This window comes from Sceloporus occidentalis, unplaced genomic scaffold, assembly GCF_023333645.1.
Source record: "Sceloporus occidentalis isolate IW3139 unplaced genomic scaffold, rSceOcc1.0.p SCAF_3, whole genome shotgun sequence".
NCBI lineage: Eukaryota > Metazoa > Chordata > Lepidosauria > Squamata > Phrynosomatidae > Sceloporus > Sceloporus occidentalis.
The window spans coordinates 77815061-77841538 of NW_028316983.1; the positions used below are offsets into that span (position 1 = coordinate 77815061).

At 42.4% G+C, this 26478-nt stretch overlaps 1 protein-coding gene across 2 annotated transcripts in view; it reads right to left on the reverse strand.

Annotated features, from left to right (window-relative positions):
- The window catches only part of LOC149316264 (BEN domain-containing protein 5-like), a 1092722-nt gene that overhangs the window by 689695 nt on the left and 376549 nt on the right, over nt 1-26478 (reverse strand). For both annotated transcript variants that reach the window (XM_089515099.1, XM_089515102.1), the window contains exon 5: nt 19517-19733. In XM_089515099.1, the coding sequence (XP_089371225.1) occupies nt 19517-19733 (217 nt within the window). The remainder of the gene's footprint in view (nt 1-19516; nt 19734-26478) is intronic.

Sequence of the window (26478 nt, forward strand, 5' to 3'; positions counted from 1 at the left end):
AACTTTTTCTTTTAAATATTTAGCATGTTCAGTAGCAACCTCAGTGCCAGAAATCTGAAGGGGAAAGAGAAAAATGATATTTGATCACCCCATCCCATCAGAACACTACTAGAGGAATAGCTGGAACAATATACTTGTTTTAGTTTGTATTGCCTTTTTCTTATTGTTATTATTTAAATCTTAGATTCATTGTGTGCTAATTTTTGTATACTGTAAGCTATTTTGAAGGCTTGTCCAAAACACTAAGGTGGGATGGAAATATTCTAGTTGAATAAATTTAATAAATAAGCAGAGTTTTTAGACTGCTTTTAGGAGTTTTTAAAGTGTATTTTAGTGTGTTTTTAAAATGTTTTATTAATTTGTATTGTTTTAATTGTTTTTATTTGTTCATTATCTCAGGAGCTCCTGAAACAGAAATAGTTTAAATAAATAAATAACTGAACAACTACAGAATGCCCAGCCTCAGGGATTTGGGGAGAACTTCCAGATAAACAGTGTTTCCAAAAGTCTTAAACCCATAGCTCATCTGTTTTAAGAGATTAAAGGAGGGGAATAAATGAAATTGCCTTGCCTTCTTTGTCCAGGCAAGTCAATATTCTCAGTTATCAGATCTGCCACTGAAGAACAAGGGGATGAAATCCCTGCCATGGTTGGTTTTATGAGGTAGTATCTCTAACTCTGTATCTGTGATCTGCCTGCCCATGTAAGAGCTTAAAGGTTCCCGTTTCCATTGTATCAACAAGACAGCCTGGTGTTTGTTCCCAACCTTGTTGCACAGAGAAATGCAGGCTGAAGGGGATTTCTACTTGTGTTCACTGGAATGAGAGCAGAACAGGCCATTCAAACCCTTCAGAGAGTCCTTGCACTCCAAAAAAATGTTAGTTGAAGCCCCCTTCAAACCTTGCATTCGATGCATCAAGGCCAGGAACAGGGAAGTGGGCATGTTAGGAGCTGGGCTTATACACTTGCTCTCACCACACCCTCCACACCCTTTTACCCTTATGTGAAAATGCCTGTGTCAGACATAATTATTAATCTAGTTTATCAGGTTGCTATGGGGAAATAGTACAGCATCTAACATGTGATCTTAAGCACTTGAAGAAACACTGAGGGGGAAAAATACTATATAAATTAATTTTTCATGGATATCCTGGTGCTGGTGAGAAGTAGTGGATTTCTTGACCAAGAGGGAAAATATACTTTAAGAAGGACAGGTTGCTCACCTGTAACAGTATTTCTTCAAGTGGTCATCTGCGAATACATACAAATGGGTTTACTGCGCCTGCGCAGTGCTGTTCGGAAACTTCTGGAATCACTGGGCAAAGTTTACTTTGCAACATATAGAAACTTTTTGGCGGTAACTCCGCCCACCCGTTATAAGGCCCCTGCCTTCCCGCTCTTTCCCCAGTTCCGCAATTTTTCCGCCAAGCAGGCAATGGAAAGAGCCAATAAGAGCAGGACACTGAAGGGATGGACGGGTGGGATTTGTATGTATTCGCAGATGACCACTCGAAGAAATACTGTTACAGGTGAGCAACCTGTCCTTCTTCTTCGTGGTCTCTGCGAATCATACAAATGGGTTTAGACTGACAGGTAAGCGGCGGAGGGAGTGTCCTGAAACCAAAGCTATGGTAAACCAATGGTATATTTATTGCAACAATAAACACCTTGAACCATAAAAAGAGTCAGTCTTTTTGTTAATGCACATACTCAACACAGCAATAACATTGCAAAACCTGAGAAGGGGATCAAAGGTCACGCAAGACCAGTCCCATTGGAATTGTGCAAACCAACATTCAACAGAATGTAAAACAGTGGCATTATGTACATAAACACTGAAAACACAAACCATCAGTATTGCAATCAATGCAACCCTGAAACCAACACAGCCCTCCTGAAAGCTGCGTCTCGGATGGCTCTGGTGTCCAGCCTATAGTGCTTTATAAAAGTCAATGGCTGGGACCAGACAGCAGCCTTACAGACATCCTCCAAGGGAATGTCCGACAGGAATGCAGAGGATGCTGACACTGCTCTCGTGGAGTGGGACCGAACCCTGTCAGGGAGAGGTTTACCCAGCAGTTCATAGCAGAGGTGGATGGTACCAGCCACCCATTTGGAAAACCTCTGCGCAGACACAGGCAACCCCTTCTTCGGTTCCAAGTAGCATTGGAAAAGTCTCTCGGAGCAACTGGAGGCAGCAGTTCTGTCCAGGTAAAACGCCAGCGCTCTCCTGACATCAAGAGAGTGCAGGCTTCGCTCCGCATCCGAAGTCGGATTGGAAGCGAGGGTAGGCAACACAATGTCCTGGCACATGTGGAAAGCAGACACAACCTTAGGCAAGAAAGTAATGTCTGTCCGAAGGACCACCTTGTCCTTGTGAAACCTCAGGAAGGGCTGGTCCCTCCGCAAGGCACAGAGTTCGCCCGCACGGCGGGTAGAGGTGATGGCCACAAGAAAGGCGGTTTTCCAAGTCAGTAGTCTCAAGTCCACTGTGGCCATCGGTTCAAAGGGCTTGGATTGGAGCGCGGCCAGCACCGCCTCCAAGCACATCCCTTCAGGAACCCCTTCACCAGGGGGTCTCTAAAGAAGGAAGCCCTACCCCAAACTGGTACCTGGAACAAATGGCAGAGAAGTAGCACTTGATGGATGTGAGGCACAACCCCTCATCCAACAGTGCCATCAAAAACTCCAGCACCACCGAAGTGGAAACTTGAGCAGGAGACAAGCCCTTTCAATCAAGGAAGAGGCTAAACCTCCTCCACTTCAGGGCATAGGACCGCTGGGTGGATGGCTTCTGTGCAGCCAGGATCACCGTCCTCACTGCGTCCGGCAGTGAGGCTAGGGCTGGATTCTCCAGGCCACCAGCGGCAGGCTCTCGATGTCCGGGTGCAGGATCCGGCCGTCCTGGATCGACAGCAGGTCCGGATGGAAGTCGAGGCGGAGGAAGCATCTCTTGGAGAGGTGGAGAAGGGATGCGAACCAGGGCTGTCTCGGCCACCACGGAGTGATCAGGATCGCATCCGAACGGTCCATTGTCATCTTGGACACCACCCTGGTGACGAGAGGGAAGGGAGGGAAGGTGTAGAGCAGCTCTCCCGACCAAGGGAAGGCGAACGCGTCTCCGAGGGATCCGTCCGTTCACCTCCTGGAACAGAACTGGGGACAGTGGCTGTTCCATTCGGTCGCGAAGAGGTCGACTTGGGGGGTTCCCCACTGATTGAACAGGTCGCTGACCGTCTCCGGATGGAGCCTCCACTCATGGCACACCGAAGGGGATCTGCTTAGGCGGTCCGCCAACTCGTTGTCCTCTCCTGGAAGGTGAATCGCCTGGAGGAGCACCTGTCTCTGGATGCACCAGTCCCAAATGCGAAGAGTAATCTCAAGCAGAGTCTTGGATCTGGTGCCTCCCTGTTTGTTGATGTAATACATCACGGTAGTGTTGTCTGTCCTCAGGAGGACCACCTTGCCTGCGACAGTGAATTCGAATGCCCTCAAAGCCTTCTCGACTGTGAGCATCTCCAAAGCATTGATGTGGAGATGCTTGTCCTGGGCCGACCACTTGTCCTTGACAACCAGGTTGAGCAGGTGGGCGCCCCAGCCCTCCAGGGAAGCATTGGTTGTCAAAGTCAATTGAGGCTGAGGTTGATGGAAGGGCATCCCGATACAGATGTTGCAGCCGTCCAGCCACCATTTCAGTGAAGCAGCCACCGGTCTCGGTACCGTGAGCCACTTGGACGGAGGGTCCTCAATCGGAGAGAAGACTGAGAGGAACCAGGACTGCAGTGGTCGGAGGAGAAGCCTTGCCCACGGTGTCACAAACGTTGTTGACGCCATGTGGCCCAGAGCCACTTGGACGTCTCTGGCCCTCACCCTTCTGTGAGAGATGCAAGGCCTCAGCGATGCCACCAATGCCTGGAGACGGTCCGGAGGGAGAAAGGCGGAGCATCTTTTGGAGTCGAGGATGGCTCCGATGAACTTGGCCTGTCTGGTTGGAGTGAAGTGGGACTTCTCTTCGTTGATGACCAGTCCGAGGGAGTCCAAAAGGTGCAAGGCGAATGAGACTGCCTCTCGGAATTCGTGCTGTGAGTCGGCGGCAAACAACCAGTCGTCCAGGTACGTGAAGACTCTGTAGCCCTTCTGATGAAGGTATGCCACCACCGGTGTCATGCACTTCGTGAAGACCCTCGGAGCCGTGGCAAGGCCAAAGGGGAGCACATTGTAGTGGTACGCGGTGGAGCCGACGGCAAAGGCGAAGACTCTCCGGTGGGACTCCCGAATTCTGATGTGGAAGTAGGCATCCTTCAAGTTGACCGTCGCGAACCACAGGCCTTGGTGGAGAAGCGGCAGAATGGAAGCCAAGGTTACCATCCAGAACCGGCGGTATTCAAGGAAAAGGTTCAGCTCCCTCAAGTCCAAGATGGGTCTGATGCCCCATCCACCTTAGGTACCATGAAGTACCTGGAGAAAAAGGCCCTGGAGCATTGCTCGGGTGGTAAAGGGGAGAATGCCCCCTTGTCCAGCAAAGTGCACACTTCGTCGAGAAGGGTGTCCGAGGGGTGAGTGGACATGAAGGCTCCGGTTGGGGGGAGCTCTTGGAACTCGAGGGCATAATGCCTACGGACGATGTTGAGGACCCATGAGTCCGTAGTAATGGAGGCCCAGGTGGTGACAAAGGGCCTTAAAATGTCCAAAAAGAAAAAAGGAGAGACGAAGCGCGCTGCAACCCTTCAGGCTCTCTTCTTCCCCTGGTCAGTGTCCTGCCGGCAGGACTTTCGATACCGGGAAGGAAAGTTGCGACGGCCAGAGGAGGAGGAGGACTGAGAGGGGTACCGGCGTCTCTGGGAGCCCTGCTGCTGAGGTTGCTGGTCTTGTTGGAAGGTCCCCTGTGAGTGACCTTGCGGCTGCCACAGGCACTGCCTCTTTCTGAAGGGTGAGATGGGAGCCGATGACATCCCGTGTTTCTTCGCCACCGCCTTCATTCTGAACTTGCGGTTCAGGCGCTCGTCAGTCTCGGCGTGGAAGAGGCCGCTACCATCCAGGGGCACGTCCGCTATGGCTGACTTGACGTTGGCATTGAGGTCCGAACCCCTCAGCCACACATGCCGGTGCAGAGCCAACGAAGCCGACATCGCCCATCCCGCACAGTCAGCCACATTTCTGGAGGCAGTGATGAGCCAGCTGCCGATCGAATGGGCCTCAACACGGATCTCTACCAGGCGTCGCTGGGTTTCGTCTGGGACGTCCGGGACGAGCGGCGAGATCCCCTCCATGAGGGTCTGAATGTACGCCCCCATGCAGGTGTTATAGTTGATGGTCTTGACTGCGAGGGCCGCCGCCGAGTAGGCCTTCTTGGCCAGACCATCAACCTTCTTCGCTTCCCGGTCGACTGGGGAAGTTGCCTGCTTGGGGACGAAGCCCTGCTGAGCCCCCTCTACGATCGCCGAGTTCTGCTTGGGGTGTTCGGCCAACCAAGAGCAACTCGACGGGGAAATCTGGTAGAGGGATTCGATTTTCCTGGACGATCCGATGAGGGAAGCTGGCGCATCCCACGACCTCCGGACAATGGACTCAAGGGAGGGCAGCAGCGGGATGGAGGGAGGCGTGGGCACCCGGCCATGCACCCGACGTTCCACAGGATCCCGAGCCTCCTCCTCGGGGTAGGAGAGCTCAATGTCCAGGGCCCTTGCCATCTTAATGATGTGCTCGTTGAAGGAGCGCACATCATCCATCGGGGAGGAAGGCTCCAGGTGGTGCATCCGCTGCGGAGACGCCTGGACGGAGGTGTCGTCGTCGTCCGAGGGCTCCCCCGACGGCAGCAAGGGCTCCCCCTCGGAGTCGGTGTCCGAAATAAGCGGGATGTCCGGGACCCTGACTAGAGTTGCTGAACGCGCCGGGATCTGCAGGGCCGGTGGCTCTGTCGGGGAGCGGCGTGGTGCAGAGGCTGAGGCCGTCGCATGGGAAGGAGCAGGCTCGTCATCTTGGGGGGCCACCAGGCGCAGGTTGAGCCGGGTGAACTCCCTGAAGGCAGTCTCCCTCGGCACTGACATGTAGTATCTCCCGGATTCGGGGTCAAAAAACATGTCAGTGTCCCTCTCCATCGGTTCGTCGACCTCCGAATGGATGGAAGCCGAAGGTGACAATCTCCGAGGAAGCTCAGCTGCTACCTCATCGGCGCGGGCAAAGTCGACCGTCAACGGCAGCGGTGTGTCCAGGAGAGCGGCCGCATGGGAGGCGGATGAGCCATCAGGGTGCCAAGAGGCTGGTATTGGAGCCTTCTGCGTCGGGGAGCGTTGCTTGTGGGAAGCGCGCTCCTTTCCCTTGGAGGAAACCTCCGACCCAGTGTGGTCCTTGGAGGGCTTAGACCTCTTTGGTGCGGAGACTTCCGTTGCCTCCTTGTGGTGCCTCTTCTTGGACAACCGTGGCGTCTCGGCCCGATCCTCGGGGGGGAAGAAAGGGTTGTCCAGCAGGTCCAGCAGGACGACGGCTCCCGTGGATTGAGGCTTAGATGTCTTCACCTTTTCCACCGATGCAGCCTTTCCTTCGACGACGCCTTGGAGGACGGAGTCGGGACCGACGAGAGCTCCGCCTCTGCGCGATCCTTCACGCTCGAGCCCTCCGGGGACGGCTTCCTCCCGGATTTTGCCCTGGGCTCGGTACCCTCAGACTCCGACTGTTTGTGGGGGCGCTTGGAGGGCTTGTCAGTGGCACTGGGTTTATGTGAACCACGGGCCACATCGGTGGTGGTGGACGATCCTGCCATCGGCGGGGCAGACACCACGCTGGACACACTCGCCCGGGAAGATGAGGCAGGCCGCGGGGCCGAAGGAGCCGATGATGGACAGGGGCCTCCCTCCTGAACCTTGCCCAGAGCAATGGCCGAGGTCAGCCGGGACTCATGGTTCTTGTGAGCCTGGGATGAGAGGGACTTGCAGAGTGGGCAAGCCTTCGTGTCATGTTCCTTGCCCAAGCAGAGGAGGCAGGAGGAGTGCGGGTCCTGGATGGGCACCTTGCCCCCGCAGACATCACACTTCTTAAATGGAGCAGGCATTTTCCGAAGTCGACAAGTTGAAAGGGAAAGTCCAGAAACGACACCCTTTGACACCCTTGTCACGCGAGAGGGGCATCTGAAAGCACTGCCCCTCGCACGTCACAACAGTGCCCCATAGGGCCTGTCTAGCCAGCACCATTCATACCTTTTTCACTCAGTCAGAAAAATACATGGTATCATGAAAGCACAAAATAATCTAACATAATCCCAAGAACTGCTAAAAGCACAATGCAAGAACTGAAAGGATAAAATTGGTCCTAATAACAAAGTGGCACTATTGCGGAAAATTTAAAAGATTTTAAGAGCAGGACCCCATTCACACTACACAATGATAGACCTATCATTCCACTTTCACTCCTATGGTTCCATCCTATGGAATCCTGGGGTTTGTGATTTGATGAGGCACTGGAATATTTTACTCTGAATTCCAAATGTCTCTCTCTGAACTGCTAACACTAGGATTCCATAAAAATGCAACAATTAAAATGGAATAATAGTGCTGTAATTTGGATGGGCCCCAGACTACTACAAGCCAAGTCTACAGAAAATGACACATATGCATTATCGTTGATCAGTAAATCACACTTTGAACTGAACTGAATTCAAAAAGTTACTTTCAAAAATAGCTATTTACAGTAAAGCATTTTGTTACCATTAGGGTTACAATTTTTTTTAAAAAATAACTAAAATAGCATCTTGTTTTAGTGGAATAAGAGCATTGATTCCACACATTGCCTTGAAATAAACTAAACTGAAATAGATCTGTACTGAATTAAAGACATTTATTTCCAGATAACTGTTGAGTGGACATACTTCCAACATATAGTTATATTATACAAAACTGCTATCATTCCCAAAAAGACATCCTGCAGTTAAGGACAGGATGGGGCAGCAGAGATAAAAAAAAAAAGAGATTTCCCCCTCCCCCCCCCCCCTTTATGGTCCTTGACCTATTGAGACATTAAGGAATTAGCATTAGCTGGCACTCTGGTCAAAAGGTTGTAAGTTATTATTCACAGCTCCCTGTTTGCTGACAGGATGTTTTGATATTATAACTCTATTTTAAGTGACTTTAATAAAATACTAACTAGTTTTTGAAGTGCTTTTAGGACATTTTTAAGAAGTTTCAGATCAAAGACTCACTTAATGTAACTACATGCATTAAATATTTAGTACTTATGCAGTCACTTGAGCATTCCGGCATCTTGACATTGCAAAAGGGGGGGGGGGGGGGGGAGAGAGAGAGAAAAGACCTGCACATACTTGTTCATACAAATGTCTATATTTTAATTGCAGTATTTGTGTAGCACCTATTCTTTGTTCACTTACTTGACTTTTAAAATATAATTCTTCAAGTGTCACTTCACTGGAAATGAGCCGGTGCAGTGCAGTGAAGAGAGTGCTAGACTTGGATTGCTGAGACACAAAGCTCATTGAGTACCAACTTGCAACCTGTCCTACCTTACCAACAGCATTGTACTATAATTGGTCATGCTGAAAAAGCTTGGGGATTATTAAATGATTGCAGATTCATTCCATGCCTGGGGCTGACGTAACATGGAATTTACCCACTACTCCTGCTACTATCAGGTCTCCCCATGAACCTCCACCCCCTTTCATCAAGACAATACTCTCAAGTATGAATATAATAATGGATAATTTGAGGCAGAAAAGACTACTGGCAATCTGTATGACTCTCAGATGCAAGTTACATTTCTGAGACTGAGACACTGACTGCCAGGATCATTGAGCATACCAAATGAAAATATTGATTTTAATTTAGTCATGTATTTCTCTGTAAAATTAACACACTGTCTACATTCATAAATTACATGAGGCACACATTTCTGTCTTTCTAAATCTCACACCCACAAATATGAGAGTTTTTGGCATCTTGTTAAGTCTATATAAAAGGATAAGTTTTCAAATGCTCAAATAATGGATATCCCTAATACTAAGGGATATCTACCAGTCCTATAAAGGACAAGCTCTCTGACCCTCAAATAATAAGAGACATCTGGCAACCCTAGCTGGAGAGCCCTCTTGAAACAGTATGTTCTCTTAAAGGTTCTTTGCCATTTATCAATTAATCTGTATCTGTTTGGAGGTCCCCTTTATCATCTGCTGGTCATGTGGGCATCCATTTTATGAATTGCAGGGCCTAAACACATGAGCAGGATACCATCAGCCAATCCCATGGTATCCTGCCTATAGTTCCAACCCAGATCAGTCCCTGAGCCGATGCGGTGATGGCAGGTGTTTACATGCCCACATGCTACCAGTGCATACCCTTACCTACCACCCCCATCTCATACACAATGAAAGGCCCCTGCCACAGCCTGTTAAGGGTGGAAACAGGGTGCCTGGCTACATCCATGTGGCCAGGTGCCCCCTTCCAACATCATAGGCTGTGGCAGGAGCCTTTAGAGTGGATGCAACAGCAGGTAAGGGTCAGTCCGGGACCTCCAGATCAGCAACCAGACTGGCTGATCCCAGCCCAGGGCAATTGGCCTGAGTCATCCATACAGGACAAGGCCAGGTGAGAATAGACACAAGGCTTTTGGCCCATACATTCAGTCCACAGTAAAGTCCAAACAGAGTTAGCAATACTCTGGAACTGAATGAGAAGTGACATAGCAAGAGGGGAGGGGAGGAAGGCATCTTTTAAAATGCCTCCTTCCTTTCATACACTAGAAAGTAGGGGCAAAATGTGTTGTATGCAACCTGTCAGGTTATCCCAGGACATTCCCAGGCCCCACAATGCCACCTATGCTTCCCGTTATCATTATATAAACATAAATGAAAAGGGTACATTTTAATTCTAAAAGAACCTTAGAATTCACCTACATTACTGCCATTTTAAAAATAACAAATTAACATCAGTAGGATTAATGTTCTGTGTGGAGGATTAATGTTCTGTGTGAACCCTTCTATTCCTAAATCTCTCTTGTCTCAGTCTTTCTACCCAGCTTAAAGAATCAGTTCATTATTAGCAATATAAATGTTCTCTTTTCACACTGCTTCTATATTAGTACTACACATTAAAACAGAGTCAAACATACTTTCTTCCAGTAATGTCATCAAAGGTTATAATTCCCTGCTCTAGAATACAAATATGTGGTATTGATAACCCCTCGTGGGATCACATACTGAATGGAACAGTCCCCAAGCTCAGCTCGGAATATAAAACAATTCTCTGTTGGCCAACACTGAACAACTGGGTGTCCAAATCTTGTAGCTGCAGGAGTTCTCTAACATTAAATCCTTTACTCCCAGTGTGTGATCACCACTTTCTAATGTCAGTAATAGAAGAAGTTTTAAGAACACTGGGACCAGTCAGTAAAATTTTATCTGAAATCATGGATGGGAGAAATTGGACAAACTCCCACCCATGGTCATAATCTGAATGCCTTCAGGGTCTCTCACAACTGCTACTTTACATTTTAAAAACATTCATATTAATTGCAGCCATGGAATGAATGTCACATCTACTTCAGCCCTGAGCTCATGAATGTTTATGAGATACTTTGTGAAAATCAAATGGAAAATCCCATTTTTTAAATTAAAAAAAAAGGATATTATAACCAAGACTATTAACAACATTAAGAGTGGCTCTTGGTATTGAGCAGACAGGCATAGGAGTGCACTACAAATATCACCCTCTGCTATACGGAAGCTTAAAAAGAAAGATTTCATTTTAAAACTGCACAGTATATATTAAGGTACTAATATAATCTACTTATATCATGGAAATTGAGGTCACATCGCAATTTATATTAAGCTATAAAACAACCTTTAGACTATTGTAAGCAACTAATATTTTACTGAGCACACTGCAAAAGGTGAAGCTGAGAAATGCAATGAGTAAAACATTAAAATATTTTTAATGGGAAATGTGCTTTATAAAAATCCCCTTCATGATATTTTTTCTTTCTGAAATGTTTCCTTCTTGTCTTACAGGCGACTTCTCCTAATCATCAGCTAAATAAATCTTTGGAATGGCAGCTTTCTTTTTTAAAAAAGGCTTTCTAGATGTCACGAAAACAGTGATTGCTACAGCATGTGTAGCATCAGTAACCTGGGTAGGTGGAGTCTGAGGCTTTTCAGTTATTTCTAAACATTTGTAGTCAATATGTCTTCTCCTTCCACTTAATAACTGATCTTTCAAGCACATGTGATACACAGTATAGTTCCATTCACAGATGATGAGCAGTTGTGGCAGTCTGAGGGGAAAAATCATCTTAAACCAAGTCAGACTATGTTACTCAGCATATACTGATTGAGATCAGCACAGAACAGATCTTGGAGAAATGTTGACTTTTAACAGGAAAGGTTCATAAGAAAAAGAAATCCTCTCTATAATAGGACATCAGTTGGAATTAATTTAATTAAACTGTTTAGAAGCATACTGCTAACACAGAACTGTTAAAATCCTTGCTTTATGCCTTTCAGGCACTATCAGAGGTATTGTCTCCCCAGTTTCTTGGTTAAGTGAGACTGCCGAGTTCACTAGCAGTGTTCCTCTCCATGAACAAAATCAGTACCAAACTAAAAAAACCACATGAAACCTGAACTAACCTTTGGGGGACCAGTTTCCACACAAATATATGCAAATATATGTACAAACTTATGCACGAATGTCCCTTAGCTCATCTCAGTGCTTCCTTGTGTGCCATTAAAACATCTTTCAAGTCTTTCCAGGTGTTTTGAAAAGACAGCAAAAAGAAGTGGGTTAGTTCTTCCATCAGTCCTCAGTTATCATCCCAACAATATGAATCCCTAGACACTTCAATTCCCCTCATCCCTTTTTGTGGACCTGGAAACAGGAGAGGACATTAATGATGACATTAGCATCTTCCTTCTTCTATTCTCCTCTTCTTTTCTAGAAGAAACCTCTACTAGTACTATTCCAGGTGCAAAACTTTTGGAAATGTAGTTTGTCCAAATACAGAGGTGATCTGCTGGAGAAATAAGGATTGAAGGGTGGTACAAGACAGTAGCTGATGGTAAATTGAAAAAGGGGCTTAAGTGCAAAAGGAGGGGGCTGGATAACTAAGAGGCAGAGATGGTGAGGAGGCATGGCCTCAACAGAAGCCTATCAGTCCCAAGCTCCAAATATGAAGGGTCTGAGCTCTCCTCTTATTTAAATAAGACTTTCCAAACATGGCTCACACATGTCAAATTACACTTCAATCTCTAATCAAAATTCTAAAATCCATTGCAAACAACCCATGCACAAAAGCAGCTGAATTGATCCTGATAGATCCTGTGCCGGTTTCCTTATAGAAAACCCTTGAGAAACCAAGGATGAATTTCCTTTACTACTTGCTTGTCAACCTTTTAATTTTAGAGACAGTTTATAAAAATGGCTTCCAATTCAATAGTATCACAACCCCCTCAATAATAATTTCTTGTGATGTGTATGGTCAATTTTAAAATAATCTTTATTGAAACAATTTTGTATATAATCCTTATTTCTGATTTTATGGTATAGAATCATGGTTTTTTCCATCCAATAAGCTACAAAACAATTTATTTCCATTTCCACTATTTTTCAAGCAGATCCATTATAAGGTACTTCATCAGTCTGTTACTTTCCTTACCATCTCAACTCATTTGTTTGTCCTTGAGTACAATCAAGCAAATAATAAGTGACAGAAAAACGTAGTTACATTACTTATAGTAATGTAGAAACAGCATCACAGCCGGTTGTTTTAATAGGCTTAAACAAAATAGGCTTGTATAGATTGACAGTAAACAACATAACACACAGTCCATTGATCATTATTCCCTCCAGCAGGTTTTCCTGCCATAAAACGGGTCATAACAATCTGTAGTTGATTTTGTTTTCCCATCCCTACAGAGCCATTAAACCCTCTTCAGTCCAAAACTTAAAGCAGTTATGTACCATTTTCAATACATTAAAAATGGGAAAGTGTGGAGACAGGGGGGAAATGACCTATAGACTTGAGTTGGATTTTTGATGTTAACTACCAACATCAAAAATAAAAAATAAAAATAAAAATAATATCCTCTCAAAATCTGTAAGGTTAGTCTTATGTCTCATCAGTTTCAGTGGAAACTAAGTCCAGCTATGTTAAAATGGATCCACACCACTATAAATTAGTCAAATAAACAGTTACACTTTATGCCAGCATAGCAAAATATGCAACAGTACTTACAATTCCTTGTAATTTTCATATACTAAATAACCCAATCTTTTGTGAATATTAGACTGTGGCAATATTCTTTATTTAGAGCTATTGCTTTAATTTTGGAGACCACTGGGATTGATACTGCACACCTCAGAATTTTGTGGTATCAATTATATACAGTTTCTGAACTATGATATTTATACAGCAGAGGCTACAAGAAAAAAAAAAGAGAGGTCACTATAAAGGCTTGGTTCTGTGGTCACTTGTTATAAGAAAAATACCCCAAAATAACACAAGCCAGTTCTTGTATGTTTGGTTGAATCTTTGATCACCTATGACACAGTGTAATCTTATCTCTTGGGAACATGAAAGGATGCTAGGCTTTCTTCTTGCACATAAAATAAAAATACAGTTCTTGACTGTCTCTATATGTTAACAGGAAAATAGTATGTAACAGCTCAAAACTACAAAATCTATCATGTAGATTAAGGTCTAAATCCAACTACTGAGCTGAATAGTTTGCATGAACTAGTGGAAGTGAAATTACATAAAATGAAACCTATGGGATTGGGTCTATCTCCATGTACAGATGACTTCCTGTAGTAGGTAGGAAGCCCCACTCACAGAAAGCGCAGCTGCTTAATTTTCAGGTACTTACCATAAACTACACCAGCATAGGAGTTGGGGCTGCTGAATGAGGAAAGATGCCAGGAAGTAAAATTTTGCCAGCCAGTTAGATGGGCTGCCCAGTTATATGGGCTGGATTCTGCCAACCTAAATATGGACCCAACCCCAAATCTTCCCCTCTAATTCTGTGCCAGGCTAAGTGTAGCCCCTTCAGATGGGGTTAAACTGCAGCTCTCATCAGCTGTAGAAAATTGCATTCCAGAAACACAACCTATCCACTTCTACCCTAACTACTTGACCTCTTTTAAAAAATTAAAAAGTATTCTCTGTGTCCTAGTCTTACAGAAATATTTTCCGTTCTATTTTGTTGATATGGAATATGTGAGAAAATGTCCATCCTTACCAAGAATTTAATAGATATTACAGTGAACACTTTAAACCTCAGCAAGCAGGTGTTTTAATATCAAATTTAGTGGACAGAATAATTTCATATTCACACTTCTTGACAAAAGAAGTTGAATATATCTTTTTGCAATAAGCCACAGGTGTAAAATAATCATAAAGCCACATAGCTGGAAGTATTTAAAAGGTCATCTAGTTCCATATCATTGTTTTATAGCAGAATTAACTGTAGGTAGATGATTTTCCAGTGATATGCCAAACAACACCTTGCAGGTGGCTGTCATTTCCTCTAGATTTTCCTACCAGAAAACTATTTTGTTATTCAGTTACGGTAGAAGTGGATGACACTCTGCCTGACTGAGGGTAACCTGCAGCCTATTCTGTGGCCCCAATAACTCTTGCTGTTGTTCAGTTCCCCACTTTGCAGCTAGCATATCATGGCACAGCTGAAAAAGTTGATATTTAAAATTTACAATCATGGCACATGGCCGGTATTCTGTTGTGTTTTTTGTTTTTACAGAAAACCAGTCATACTGACTGTCATTGAAGTTTTCATATAAATAACAGGAAAATCTCTGAAACATCTATGGATGTGAATCGTAATACATTTTATTCTCAAGAATGAATAATGTTACCATTTTTCTCCTCACTGCTAGAAAGCTGTTAAAAACGGCACCATTTTTGAAGACTGGGCTTTTCCACATTAATGCACATAAGCAAGAGTTTTCAGAACAGAAACATTTTGATGGTTTGTGTCTCTTGGTGTTCCCTGAGCCTGTAAAGGGGCAACATGTGTGATAGGCAAATGGCTAATCATTGTTCAGGTCTTAGAACACTGTAGACAATTTACCAATAATCTTTTAAAAGTATTCTTGTTGTTGTTTTAGTATTTATCTATATCCCACTTTCCCACCAAAGTTGGGACTTAAAGTGACTCACAGTTTTTAAAAAACCATACAATTAAAACATACAAAAAAAGTTAACATTAAATCAGACTTCAACTATTTACAGTATTAAAGCAATTCAGCCTCTAGTTAAAAGAACGAAATACAATTAAAATTTTAAAAGTTCTTACAAACTGTTCAGTTAAAGCAATACAGCACCCCCTAGCTCATTCTTTAAAAACTTTCCTGCATCTAGGAGTCTCCTCATCAAGGTTTCCTAACACTCAAGAAACCCATTTTTGATAATTTTTTCAAACATTTTCAAATGTTCTTTTCATTTCTAGAAAGGACCCATTAGAAGAATTCAAAGTGTTATCATACGTAGGCTATGATGAGAATAACTCTTTTCTCACTGCAACTTTGTTCAGCTGTTCACACACCTGACTTTACTACTGTACTATTGTATTGTAATTAAAACACTGATACTGGCAAACTGTCAGTGCAATCACTTTTCAGACTTTCTCAACCATACCTGTTTTACTATACAAATACTTTCATTGCCCTGACAAAACAATTTGGTTTACAGACAGATTTAATTCTTCTAATTATGCTGCCCAACAAATGAGGAAAACAGTGAAAGGGGAAATATTATCACCCTGTACTTGCATACAACTATCATTGCACAACCCATATTTTACACATGAGCATCTATAGATTTGAACTAGACATTGTATACTTTGGTTAAAGTCAACCTAAAAGTAGCACTTCAATAGCACTGTAACAAATCATCTGGAAACCATGCCCTATGAGAAATGACTTAGGGAACTGGGGATGTTTAGTCTGGAGAAGAGAAGGTAAAGAGGTGATATGATAGCCCTGTTTAAATATTTGAAGGGATGTCATATTTAGTAGGGAGCAAGCTTGTATTCTGCTGCTCCAGAGAACAGGACCTGGAACAATGGATGTAAGCTACAGGAAAGGAGATTCCACCTCAACATTAGGAGGACCTTCCTGACAGTAAAGGCTGTTCGACAGTGGAACACATTGCCTCGGAGTATGGTGGAATCTCCCTCCTTGGAGGTCTTTAAATAGAGGTTGGATGGCCATCTGTCGGGGATGCTTTGATTGAGAGTTCCTGCATGGCAGGGGGGTTAGACTGGATGGCCCTTGTGCTCTCTTCCAACTCTATGATTCTATGATCTTCCCTTCTGCTCCTACCTGCAGCACTTGAGCAGCATGGTAGCTGGCTCCAGAGTGTTTTTCAACTGTCCAGAGAAGTTTTCTATAGTGTTCAAGAGGCTGTGGTGGTGTTGGTGGAAACACTGTCCTCTTTGGAATTCCACTTTTCCACTAGTAGGTCCAGCACTGAATAATATTCTCTGCTATGTTTACATGAAGGTGTATATGCAGTTACAAAAGCTAGTGTATCAATTAGAGACTAGCTAATTAGTTTTCTTTCTCAAGTACCAAAGAATATGCATTTATTTTCATAATTCTTTAATTCAAATGTAGCTTTTAAATTGATAAAAATGTCACCTGAATTGTATATCTAGCATTTGTATAGATGGAAATTTATAGCTAGTATTTTCCAAAGCCAGAATGGACAAAATAATGATGTCAGTAAAAATAATACCTAATGAATATCTACCATGCTACCAAGCTTATTATCAAGACCATTTGGCACACTGATGATGTGAGAGCTTTTTGAAGAATACTTTCAGAAACATAAAAAGTAGGATTGGATCTGTTTATCTTCATAATGACAATAAGAATCTGTGCTATTTGGTTCTGCAACTGTTTCAGCAATCAAATGAGAATTGCATGTCCCGCATTGTTGCTTCATTTTTACCTTTCAAAGCATTTCAAGAAGTATTTCTGAACTTAACTGTGGAACACTTCAGAGTAAAAAAGAAAATCTATAAATGTAATGAAATTATTAATGCACTATTATGCATACACCACCAGCATCTGGGAATAACAAACTTGTCTGATTATTTTATATGGTACAAGTTTAATTTCTAGCCCAGCAGAAAGCCTTTCCTTACAAATTACATTTTCAGTATCAAGGATAATTCTCAAATACTGACAATTTTGTTGTTCAAAAATAGTGAAGTAGGGGGGACTTTTCCCTAGTTCCTTAACTTAATATCCACAATAAAACACTGTAAAGTATTTCAGTAAATTATTCAAGCCATTCTAGGAAAATGTCATGCACACATAAAACAGATAAATTTTAAAACTGCTACATTATTTGTAAAGACTGGACAGAGATATCGCTTCAAAAGCTGTGTAGCAGATCTTTTTCCTTCTTCCTTACACAGCATGTAAGATGACTGAAAAAATTAAGATCTTCTGTTGCAAATACAGTGCTACCTCGGGTTACGAAATTAATTCGTTCCGCGGCGCCGTTCGTAACCCGATACATTTCGCAACCCGAAAAGGCTTTCCGTTAGCGCTGGAAAGCCGCTAGCCGCGCTTCGCATTTGAATTTCGCGCCGAAACGCGCCGAAATGAATTTCGTAACCCGAAAAATCTTTCGTTACCCGGAACAGTTTTTTCCAATCTAACTTTTTCGTACCCCGGAAATTTCGTAACGCGATCAATTCGTATCCCGGGGTACCACTGTACTGCAATTCACAATATGCATGTGTTACAGGAAAACACAGAGACAGCAACCAAGACCCAAAGACCATTTAGTTCACAATGGCGCGTTACAGACCGCCCAAAACAGGCGGTCTCGCGCCGCTGCCAGGTGCTGTGTCCGGGAACCGCAGCAGCCAAACCGCGCAGTTCCCGGGCACAGCAAGAAAGAAGTGCCAAAATGGGGCTTCTTTCTGTGGCCTGGAAGTGGCGACGCAAGGCGCGAGGCGCGCACTCGCAGCATTACTTCCGCCGTGTGACGTCTGGATGCTATGCGTCTGTGACGTCAAAATGGCAGCACCCATCTGTATAGGGCGTCGCCATTTTGACGCACTCGTTATGCGCGAGGGGCAAGGCGCATCAGGAAGCGCCGCCCCTCGCGTGTAACAATGGCACCTCATAGGCCTGTCTGTAACGCGCCAATGTGAGTTATACAACTTCCTTTCTGAAGCACCAGCCTCCCAAACCTTCTGGGGAAAAATATGTTTCTAAACCAGAGGGGTGAGAACTGTGAACAAGACTAAACACTTCCATTGGTCCAGCACATAACTGCTATGTCAACTTAAGCAGCTTAATGAAACCCAATCATTGTTTGATATTATGATTTAGAAAATTCCAGTACCACACTTGTGTACAGACAATTTTTTTAAAGTTTTCATATATGTGAAAGAAAATATTAAGTAGGACTAAAATTACAATATAGATCTTATTTCAACATGGCATGTGTTCTTGTATAGAAGGGAAATGCCAAAAAAACTGTGTATCTGTGATTGAAGAATATTGGACAACAGTTTGAACTATATCCCATCCTGCCAAAAAAACCAATGGGAAAGTTCAAGGAGCACTTACTAAAGTCACAAAGAGTTGTATCTCTTAAGAAAAATATTTAAGCAACATCAATACTACTTCGTACCTCCCCCCCCCTTGATAGTGTTCTGTCTTGAAATGTTTTTTTCTAGATCTTTTAATTAATGGCCCTTCTAGGTGGAATAATTTTGAGTCTCACACGGAATTCAGAACAAGTTGAAATTCATGGGAGTCATGTGAGAGCACACTTCCAAAATCCACTGCACAGAACCAGGGAAACATGTTTAGTTAAACCAGTACCTGAACTAATAAAATACACATAAAAGTGATTATTATTATTATTATTATTATTATTATTATTATTATTATTATCCTTTATTTATAAAGCGCTGTAAATTTACACAGCGCTGTACATGCAATCTTTTTAATTGGACGGTTCCCTGCCCTCAGGCTTACAATCTAGAAAGACACAACACAAAGGGAGAAGGGAGTGGTGATGGGGAAGGGGCCTGAACTTCAGTTAGCCTATAAAACTGAGCAGAGGCAATACTAAACAATTTATATTAATAAGTAAATGTTTTAAAATGGCAGATAAAATGACATCCCATTACAAAGAAATACATTGTTTTTGAACAAAATCCTGGTAAGTGGAATTAAAGCCAGTACTACAAAGCTCCTGCAGGTTTTTCATTTAATATTTATAGCAGCAAATCCACACTTTGTGGCAATTTCTGTCTTATCCTCTATGTTAATCAAATCATGTAACTTAAAGTGCTTATGAGGATCAGCCTATCTTTCTCTATATTGTCTCTGCAGCTATGTCATGTGTTTGACAACAGCAAAAACAGTATGGTATGGGCTATTAGCTGACAAGGTGGATATTATTATTGTATCACCATGTAAGGCCAGGTAGTCATAAGAAAAGATTCTCAATCTTTATTGTGCTTACTCACCACACTAAGTCCCAGACACTCTCTGCAATAGTAGTCCATTTTTCTCTTCTGTAAGTTATCCAGATAATGCTGAAGCCGAGTATAAGTATATGGGTAGCAGTAAGCAAACTGGTATATGTCATCCTCATGATCAAAGCAGAAAGCAAATGACATAACATAGTTCTTCCTGTGATCAGGGCAGCGATAATAAAACACATTTTTGGATGGCAGCCTTTGCCTAAAAGATAAAATAAGACATGTGCAACAATTAAAGTTTAGACAATTAAAATGTGCACACAAGTAAAAAGAAAATCCCACCCACAAGGACATCTCCTGAACTCTGGAAGTGTCAATATAGCAACAGAATATAGTAACAGAAAATTCCCAACAACTACTTCCCAAGAGAGCCTTAATTTGCCCCTTGGTAAAAAATGATTATAGACACAACCACTTGTTATAAGGGGGAAATCATTCATTCATTCATTTAAATAAAAAGTTCTGTCTGTGGCTTAAATAGCTCATGCTGTCTCATACACATAGCAAAATATACCTGGCTCAACCTCCCAAATGGTATGGAGGGCCTTTTCAATTTCACAATCGCCAGACTCCTAGTTTACAAATATGTAATCCACGCATATTCACACACAATACAGGCATGATGTAACAGCAAGATGGCTTTAATTGGTTCTTCCAACTTAAGGCAAAGTGACATGGTATCCAAACGCATTAAAAACAGAAGAAAGGGTCAAACAAAATAACCATGTTGCTTTACACATATGAAAAATGAAAGTTCTTTCTTCCTGAAAGATGTCATATTCTCAATGACAGTAACTATAAGAATCAAATCCTACAACTGTAACTTCTGTCTTTATGGTTCTTGAAAATTCTGCTCACTTTTTGAAAACATGATTCCCCTTCTTCTATGTTTCTCTCTTCACTAGTTCTGATTTCCCTTATTTGGTTTTCATATGAATATATACGTATGAATATAATCTGAATTTATACTGATATAAAAAGTCTTAATAAATAAGAAGATTTTAAAGATGTAACACATGAATTTTTTAAGATGTAACAAATGGAACACATAATTATAGCAATACTAGGAGTGAGTGAGGGCCCAAGCAAACAGGCCAAAATAAAGCTGCTTCAGGTCACTTTGGAAGTATGCAGTTTAAATGACACACACATCTTAAGAGATCAGAAGCTGCCCCAAAGCTGTGTTCCAGTCCTTAGAATTGGAGCATGGCTTTGGCGCAGCTTCCAGGCTATTAGGACACATGCATCATTTAAACAGCAAACCTCCAAAGTGACCCGAAGCAGCTTTATTTTAGCCTGTCTGTTCAGTCCCTGAGTTAAAATGGACAGGAATGAGTCACTTTGACTCAGACAACTATACAGTAATCTATTCAGGAAATGAAAAAAAAAATAAGAGGAAATGGGGTGACTCTCATACTACATAAAGATATAGCTAGAATCATAGAATAATAGACTCACAGAATTGTAGAGTTGGAAGAGTCCACAAAGGCCATCTACTCCAACCCCCCTGCCATGCAGGAAATCACAATCAAAGTATCCCCAACAGATGGCCATCAAGCCTCTGTTTAAAGACCTCCAAGTAAGGAGATCCCACCACACCACACACAAGGGAATGTGTTCCACTGTTGAACAGCCCTTACTGTCAGGAATCTCTTTCCTGTAGCTTGCATTCATTGTTCCGGGTCCTGTTCTCTGGAGCAGCAGAAAACAAGCTTGCTTCATCCTCAATGTGACACCCCTTAAAATACTTTAAAAGGGCTATCATATCACCCCTTAACCATCTCTTCTCCAGGCTAAACATGCCCAGCTCCCTAAGTCTTTCCTCATAAGGCATGGTTTCCTCACCCGTCACCGTTTTAGTTGCCCTCCACGCTCCAATTTGTCAACATCCTTTTTGAATTGTGGTGCCCAGAACTAGACACAGTATTCTAGGCGAGGCCTGACCAAGGCAGAATAGAGTGGCGCTATTACTTCCCTTGATCTAGATACTATACTTCTATTGATGAGGACTCAAAGGATACAAGTCAAAGACAGACCGTATATTATCATTAAAGCTTCAGGGTAAACCTATAAACATCACAATAATCCAGGTATATGTACCGACTACAGATGCAGATGAAGAAGAAATTGAGGGATTCTATGATGCAGTCCAGGAAGAAATTAACAACATACCATCACAAGATTTCAAAATAATCATTGGAGACTTGAATGCTAAAGTTGGCAACAAAGAAGAATCAAAAACAGTAGGAAGATTTGGATTAGGAACAAGAAACAAAGCAAGAGAGTGTCTGAGAGAATTCTGTGAGGCCAACAATCTATTCATTGCAAATACCTACTTCATACAGCCAGATAGGAGACTATACACCTGGCCATCACCAGATGGTAAACACAAAAACCAGATATACTACATAATGGGAAGTAGAAGATGGAGAAGCTCTATCCTTGTGAACAAAACCAGACCAGGAGCTGAATGAGGCACAGGCCATGATCTGCTCATAACAAAAATCAGAGTTAAGCTGAAGAAGAAAGCAAAAACCATCATTATACCAAAATATGACCTGAATAATATTTCAGATGAATTCAAGGACAATGTAAGAAACAAGCTTGAACTTCTGAGTAATTGACGGGGAACCTGAAGAACTATGGACAGAAGTCAAAGATATAATTAAGGATGAATGCAAAACAAAAAAAACCCACTAACAGTGGCTAAAAAGAAAGATAAGAAACAGTGGATGACAGGTGAAACACTTCATACAATAAAAGAAAGAAGAAAAGCAAAAGCAAAAGGGGATAGAAACAAAGCCAGAAGTATGAACTGTTCAACGTCTGACACGCAGGGATAGAGAGAAATACTACAGTGACCAGTGCAGAAAAATAGAAAAAAACAACAAAAGGGAAAGAACGACAGACCCCTATCAAAAAATCCAAGAAATGAAAGCCAAGCTCAGACCAAGGGCAGGGATGCTCTATGGAGAAAAAAAGAACATCACATAGGAAAAAGAAGAAATAAAAAGCTGCTGGAGGCAATACACAGAAGAATTAGTTAAAAGAGATGAGGGAATGAATGATATTTGGAATGAGGAGCCATATGACGACAAACCCAAATTCTAAGATGTGAAGTGGAAACTGCAATAAAGGAAAAGGGAAAAAACAAATCACCAGGAACAGGTGATATCCCAATTGAACTGCTACAGTGCCTACAGACAGATGTAACTTTAGTGCTAATTGAAATATGCCAACAGATATGGAAAACAAAGTGGTGGCCAACAGACTGGAAACAGTCAATATACATACCAATCCACAAGAAAGGAGACACAAAAGACTGCAGCAGCTATAGGACAATAGCACTCACATGCAAGCAAAATAATGCTCAAAATTCTGCAGCATAGACTGCAACCATATATGGAGAGAGAAATTCCAGAGGTACAAGCAAGATTCAGAAAAGGAAGAGGCACTAGGGACCACATTGCAAACATGTGATAGCTAATGGAGTGCACCAAAGAATTTTTAAAAATTCAGCATGTGGTTTGTAGACTACAGCAAAGCATTTGATTGTACAGATCACAAAATGCTATGGAATGCACTTAAAGACATGGGTGTGCCACTATATCTGAAAGTCCTAATGAAGAATCTGTACCAAAGACAAGAGGCCACGTCAGAACAGAATTTGGGGAAACTGAGTAGTTCCCAATAGACAAAGGGGTCAGGCAAGGCTGCATTCTATCATCTTACTTGTTTAACTTATACAGTGGACCCTTCCCTTACGCTGGGGGTCCGTTCTGGATCCCCCCATGTAAGGAGAAATCCACGTATGCTCTCACCCCATTGCTAACAATGGGGCACATGCTCATGGTGCAATGGGTGTGTGTCATTTCTTTAATTGCCATGTGACTTCAACGTAAGTTCAAAGCTGCATATAGTGCACTTGCGTATGGCATGGGCACGCTGCATTCTAAAAAAAATCATAAGAAAAGCAGAATTAGAATCAGAAAAAAGAGGAGTGAAGATAGGAGGAAGCAACATTAACAACCTAAGATATGCAGACGACAGCATAATATTAGTAGAAAACATTCAGGAATTGGAAGAGTTAATAAGGAAGGTCAAAGATGAAAAGTGCAAAGGCAGGTCTGATACTGAACAAAAAAATAAAAATAAATAATAATGCCCACCGAAGAAATACACAAATTCAGTCTAGACAACAAGGAAATTGAAATAGTTAAAGGCTTGCAGGATCTGGGCAGGGCAGTGGAGGATAGGGATTCTAGGAGATGTCTCATCCATGGGGTCGCCATGAGTTGGAACCGACTCGAGGACAGCTAACGACAAAGAAAATCACAGCATGCCTTCAGATGTAAGAAACAGAGAGTAGGGGAGGCAGGTGAAATAAAAGGAAAAACCACAGCTGCCAATGGATACATCTTTAAAATATTAATTCAAATAGGTCAGCCTTGGTCTGTTTAGTATCTTTGCACTTCCAGCAAAATTAAACATGATTATGTACCAGTATTGGGTGGGTGAGCAAAAGATTCATTCTCTAGAAAGGCTGGCTGTGGGTACAGGCTTTGTACCTTTATCTATCTGGACAGACTCCACAAGAGTCTTATAATCAAATACAACAATTCTCCAGTCTTATTTGGAAAAACATGCTATCGTCCTCCAGACACTAACTTATTCAATTAAGCAGTATTGTAAACAGGTTCCATCTAATGGTTGTAGAAGTCAGCTACTATCAGGTAATGATGGGGAAGAAAATGTAATATAATTTACAGACATAGCAATAGTAATGTGTCCCACTGTAATAGTTCTCAGAAACCAAGCATCTGCAGAAGTTCAGTTTTAACCTTTCTTTTCTTCTTAATATGAAACAGAGGAAAGAGATGAAATTAACATTATATGTCTTTCCTCATGCTCCAGCTCTTGAACCTCAATAGATGAAGGGGCTCTCTCTTCATTATTGCTCTTTGATTGATTGATTGATTTAAAGCTGTTACTCTATTCTTATCACACTTAACACTTTTGTCAGTGTTACATCTTTCCCCTGGTCCAATGGAGGAGAGTCAATATTTCAGCACCAACAAGGCATCTTTACATACAGGAATATAATCAGATTTAGATCTTATCTGGAAATGAAAAAAGGGTGAAAGGAAAGATAGAAAAATAAAAGAGACAAGACACTAAACCTGGCCAATGGAAGTCTTGATATATATGCATTAACCTCTATGTCTTAAATAGACATTGTTTACTCCTCCCCCCCCTTTTTTTTTTTGTTCTACGCCTGCTAGAAAAGGACACCCACACACTGTGACAGCAGCTGCTTCTATTAATTTAAAGCTATTACAAAAATTAAAATTAAACCCAATTACTTTGGCTGGTTTATAGCTGGAGAATGGCTTAGTCTGATTGTTCCCTCCGGTTATGGACAAAACAATATTACTACCTATAGGCAGCTGTCAGTTGAATACTAATGTGTCATGCCTGGAAGGAACAGATTCAGAATGTGAAATTTAACTGCATTTCTCAGTCAAGCTCTGTGTGTGTGTGTGTGTGTGTGTGTGTGTGTGTGTGTGTGTGTGATCACAGATCTGCATAAATGTCTCACCTTTTTCCTATATGTCATGTCATGTATGACAGCTAAAATATATTTGTGATGGAAAGAAACTTCTAGAAAGTGTATGCCTATAAGTGTGCCTTGCTAACAGACCATGAAGTCCACTCCTTATTCTTTGAAGTAAATGTTTGGCAATAAAGTGTTCAGATTCTTTGTATGGTTACAATATTTCATTAATTTAAGCATGATACTAAAAGAAAAAATGTTAAATCTTGGTATTGATACTTTCAAAATCAATAACCAAAATCACACAAGTTCGAGGGAAAGGTTTACACAGGATTTTTAAGTTCCTAAGGAAGTGCCAATAGGGACAAAGTTAATATGTAAAAGGTCTGGCCCAGGTCCCCTGAACAGATTTTAAGAACAAGGTATGTGTCTTGTCAGTGTGTATTTTTTTCCAGGATTGTGTTAAATGCAACAGAGCTGGAATTTACAAAGGGAGACCTGGTGGCGCAGGCGTTAAATGCTTGTACTGCAGCCACTCACTCACAAATCACAACGTTGTGAGTTCAATACCAGCCAGGGGCTCTGGGTCAACTCAACCTGGCATCCTTCCATAGTTCACTAAAATGAGTAGCCAGCTTGTTGGGGGGCAATTAGCTTATACTTTGTAAACAGCTTAGTACATTGGTAAGCGGTAGAGAAATGTACTTGCTATTGCTAAAAAAAAAACTGAACCAGCAATTCTGGCAGAGATATCTCTGAACAGTAAAAAGGAATTTAAAGGGGAGTAAAACTGAGTTATACAATTATGGGGAACCTGAGGGAAGCAAAAAAACATTTTGAGGTGCCAAGGAGCCCAGGATGCCCAAAAAATTCCACTAGATGCTGCAAGAGGCCCAGTAAAGTGAGGAATTCATTACTGCATCCCAAGGCTTAGGCCTGGTGTATCAGCTGGGAGAATGGGATTATGCTATGGGGCAGTATGGCTCTGAGGCCTGATAAGTGAGTTTCTGTGACTTTGGGTGCAGTGGCTTGAAAGCCATCAGTGCCATTATCACACTCCCACCACTGAAATGCCCCCAATCTGAGCCCTTCTGTTAGTTTCTGCTTACTTGGCTGGACAGTTTAGGGCTAACAGATATTTCCAGTGCTTGAATGGAGCTGGTGAAATTGATGAAAACTCCCCTAACCACCGGTGGAGGCCAGGAAGGAAGTACTTCCACCAAATTCTGTCCCACCTTCAATGGCCAAGATTGGTTTTGAGGTTAGTGTGGCATTTCATGTTGTTTAGTAAGATGATGCATTTTCCTTTGCTAATTCTTCCACATGAGCAAAACGTATATCTTTCAGTTCCTCTGATCTTATCAATTTGGAGAACTTATTCTTGCTCCTAGAC